This window comes from Penaeus japonicus, unplaced genomic scaffold (genome assembly GCF_977035675.1).
Source record: "Penaeus japonicus unplaced genomic scaffold, GWHDUDI00000001_assembly GWHDUDI00000006, whole genome shotgun sequence".
In the NCBI taxonomy this organism is placed as follows: Eukaryota; Metazoa; Arthropoda; class Malacostraca; order Decapoda; family Penaeidae; genus Penaeus; species Penaeus japonicus.
The window spans coordinates 10,854,502-10,856,585 of record NW_028234408.1 but is presented as its reverse complement, the minus strand read 5'-3'; the positions used below and the strand labels follow the sequence as shown (position 1 = coordinate 10,856,585).

The window sequence follows — 2,084 nt, the reverse complement described above, 5'->3', positions numbered from 1 at the left end:
TGTACAGATTGATCGATTTATAAGAGATCTCACATCCGGTGTTGCGTCGGGGTCATTATCATCATCATCATCATCATCATCGTCTCCTTCATTTCCCCATTCCTTCCTCCTCTTCCTCTTCCCATCACTCCACCCCTCATTCCTACAATCATCCCTTTCCAGGTAATACTCCTGGGGAGGGGTGGTGTCAGGGAAGGTTATTCGGATATGCTTCCCACCACCCTTTCCGTCTGAAAGAAAATAGGAATAAATTTACACACATCAACGTCATATGATTGTATTTCATATACCTATTATTTATATGTATTAGTATCATCCGTATGTATACATATATATGGATATCTCTGATATTAATAATAACCGTAGCAAAAAAAAAAAAAAAAAAAAAAATCAAATCACAAACAATACAACATTAAAACAAGAAAAAACAAAAACAAAACAAAAAAAAACAAAAAAAAAAAACGTCAACAACATAAACACTTATAATTAATACTAGAAAGTTCAATAAACGTAGCAAGACTTACGCTCAGTAACGTGTAGCTCCATGATGGTATCACCTCTGAAGTACTGTCTCTCCGACACTCGACTCCGTTTTTATATCGTTTTCCGTTCCAAACCAAGGGATATAGTAACAATTGGGGATAAAATACGGCATTCACACTTAATTAGGTAAGGTGAAGTACGCCCATATAAAGTAAAAAAAAAAAAATCCCTTCACTTCACGCAGGGGTGCGTATATATCTACTTATCATGACACCATCAATTAATTAATCCTACTCTTAAATGATTTACAATAGACATGAACACACTTCAACTTCCGCTTGTCTCCCCTATATATTCCATCGGTTAGACAAAATGTTTTCGAACATTCCGGTAACACAAAAATCCTATAAGTAACTCTAAGTATTATCTTATCATTATATAAGAATTGATTCTTCATAAACATACTATTAATACATCGGGAAACAGTCTTTAAGTCAAAGTGACTAAATAAATAGCAGAAATACATGGCATATAGTCCACATACTAGCGAAAACATACCCTGTAATCGATACCCTATCGTTCGAATAGTTAAATGTGGGGATCTTTGTATAAACCTATAAAGGGACATTGAATGATCTCTAGGATTCAGATTGTAACTATCATAATAACACAACGTCAAAGTTTCATAATTAATATATATCGTAAACCAATGTCCAATAACATCGTCGGCTGTTCCTGTTGAAACTGTATTGACAATAAGAATCAGTGGTTTACTCTTCCCCATTTTTCTCGAATTCTCTAAAACTATCGCGAGTTCATCCTCTAGAAAGCACCCCAAAAATATCACCCTGTCACCGAGTGTACCTTTCAACCCTCGCTCAATCTCTAACGCGTTCATCCTCGTTTACGCACGAACAATGCAACGTACGTGGCGATGTGCATCTATTTCAATAACACCCGTCGTGTTAGCAAAGAATATAATGACTCTATTTGCATTCACCCCCTCTTTAAAAGTAAGACTGATACGCATATTACCCGATTTCTCAAGAGGAATTCCATTCTCTATATCTTCGGGAATGAAATTGAATGCGCATATAGTTCTTCCTTTTACAAATCCGTCGTATGCAAGTGTGTGATCATTTTCTAACCCTAGCGTCTCCAATGTTGCGTAATAGAGTGAACTCGTATGATTAGGGAAGTCGCTATGAATATTATATACCGTTGAACCGTTAATCGTTATGTGAGTATTACTCAGATCGGCGTGTTGGAAATATAATCCGTTCCTATCATAAGCTCCATTCATACTATTCATGTCAACTATTGCCATATACAAATTCTGTGGAATAATTTGCGAAAAGGGTAATTCAACGAGAAGATTTGTTTGATTGGATCCGAGAATATAAGTCTTATACAACGTTCTATTGTACGTATATTGCATTGGAGCAGTAAGTAGCGAATTATTCATCGATGCTATGGCAGACGCGTGTGGAATAACGCGATCGATCAGTAATCTAACCGAATCAATCTTAATCTTATAGTTTTGTCCATCTAGATGGGTATTCATAACCCACGCTTTATTGGCCATTTCCAATCGAATGCGT

At 36.2% G+C, this 2,084-nt stretch overlaps 1 protein-coding gene across 1 annotated transcript in view; it reads right to left on the bottom strand.

Annotated features, from left to right (window-relative positions):
* Positions 1-676, bottom strand: part of LOC147471652 (uncharacterized) — a 2,087-nt gene extending 1,411 nt beyond the window's left edge. The window contains exons 1-2 of the mRNA XM_086537672.1: positions 525-676; positions 1-230 (exon numbers count right to left, since the gene is read on the bottom strand). The exon at positions 1-230 is cut by the window's left edge and continues 1,411 nt beyond it. Coding sequence (XP_086393798.1) covers positions 1-230; positions 525-546 — 252 coding nt within the window. The 5' untranslated portion in view covers positions 547-676. The remainder of the gene's footprint in view (positions 231-524) is intronic.
* Positions 677-2,084: the final 1,408 nt, after the last annotated feature.